Source organism: Eimeria acervulina, genomic scaffold, assembly GCF_000499425.1.
Source record: "Eimeria acervulina Houghton genomic scaffold, Eah_scaff3078, whole genome shotgun sequence".
In the NCBI taxonomy this organism is placed as follows: domain Eukaryota; phylum Apicomplexa; class Conoidasida; order Eucoccidiorida; family Eimeriidae; genus Eimeria; species Eimeria acervulina.
Window position 1 is genome coordinate 1 of NW_013547722.1, and position 1,644 is coordinate 1,644.

Below are 1,644 nucleotides of genomic sequence, written 5' to 3' on the forward strand. Positions count from 1 at the left end.
GATCGTCCTTCAACGGGAGTGCTTTGGAGCGCCCGTCACTTGCGCCGAGGGGGTATGCAGTTCCATTGCAGCTGCCTGTGGATGCTGGCCGGCAACGCCTTTTTCTCCTGTGCCGTCAAGATGCTTGGCGCAGAAAGTATGCATTTATTTCGGATAGTTCGGGTATGCAGTTGGGCGGATGTTGCAAGGTGAGCCGGAAGCCTTGTGAAGAGCTACAGTGGGGCACGCTGGTGGCACTAAGCGTCTGGAAAGCCCCAACGCTAGCCCTTGCCCCACCCGGAACGCCAGAGAACGCAGGCGGCTCAGACACACACGCGCATATTGCAGGAGACAATACAAATAAGGGTTTGTTATGCGATGGCGGTGCGCTTGCGTGACGTTTGTCTGGCGGGGTGTATGAGGCGCTTGGACGTGCATTTGCCTTTGATGGGCGGAGTCTCACACCACGTGCTGTCCCAGTGGCTGGGAAACACAATGCCTCTAGAGTGCAGGACACGGCAGGAGCCATGGATGTGGTTTTCCCGATATCGGGGGTGGCGGTGGGGGAGGTGCATGCGGCGGTGAGGGGAGGACAGCAGCTCAGCGTGGGCATACCTAACGCGCAGCATGTCGTTTCAGTCTGGTATGGCCGTCCAGTGTCCTGGCCCTGCCCAATGACCTTCACAAGTTGGAAGAATTTGCGAAGTTCTGGCATCACGCGAAAAGAGGTTGGCTGGACGCCGGTGCACAGCATAGCCAGCTGCTCCTTGTTCTCGTTGGCGAAGGTGAATTCAGTGAACGACCCTACTAGAAGAGACTGTTTTTGATGCATGCTTGCTGCATGAAAAGACTATGCAGTTCGCGTTCGCCCATCCGTATGTAGTGTCTGGCAACTAGGTCTTCCACTGTGATGAGGAGCTCTTTGTTCCAGGAAGTATGCGCCTACTTTGGCTCACAGTTGCGGAGGTTTATCGTGGGCAGCCTATCTCAGTCATTGCTGTGCGCAGCAATGGCAACGATCGAGATACATTCATGGGGTACTTATTGGAAACGGCGCATTGTTCTGCAAGAACCCTTCCGTGTGTTCAGTGCGAAGGCCGCCGGCGCAACTACGCGCCTAGATGCATCTGCACTTGTAGAAGGGGATGCGGACCGGCAGAAAAGGTGGCAAACCGTCTACATTTAAAAATGTGAATCCCGCATACTCAGTACTTGGAGAATGTGGGGAGAGTGGATGCCCACCTGTCGCACATGGCTTTTCATCACCAACAGTCTTCGCGGTTAGGTAGTGCAGCATCTGCGCAGAGCGGAACATGGCCGCGGTTGTGAATGTACGCTTGCCAGGCCCAGAAATATCGGTCGAAATGTCTGGAGGCGGTTTTCTTGCAGCTGATAAGTTTCCCATTGGCATCCGCTCGATTTGCGCTCATCGCTGAGCAAGTTGCAGTTCCTTCTGCGCCGACAATTACTTGCCAGACGAATGCGGAAAAAGTTTAGTCTTCTACAGATGCGCGATGGATTACGTATAAACTGCGGGCTCTCGTCATCACTTGGACGATGGGCCACTTCAAATCAACGCGGAAAAGCAGCCTCCTTTTAGCGCCTTTTGCCTATCGTGAATTCGCTCGATCGTCCTTCAACGGGAGTGCTTTGGAGCGCCCGTCA

At 54.6% G+C, this 1,644-nt stretch overlaps 1 protein-coding gene across 1 annotated transcript; it reads left to right on the forward strand.

The window, feature by feature from the left end:
- Nucleotides 1-60: 60 nt before the first annotated feature.
- On the forward strand, nucleotides 61-1,415 carry EAH_00068100 (hypothetical protein; the record flags this gene model as incomplete). Its single annotated transcript, XM_013392345.1, has 4 exons — nucleotides 61-136; nucleotides 402-539; nucleotides 637-764; nucleotides 1,324-1,415. Coding segments are annotated over 4 exons (434 nt in total), but the record flags the coding sequence as incomplete, so codon positions are not given.
- Between the last annotated feature and the right edge of the window lie 229 nt (nucleotides 1,416-1,644).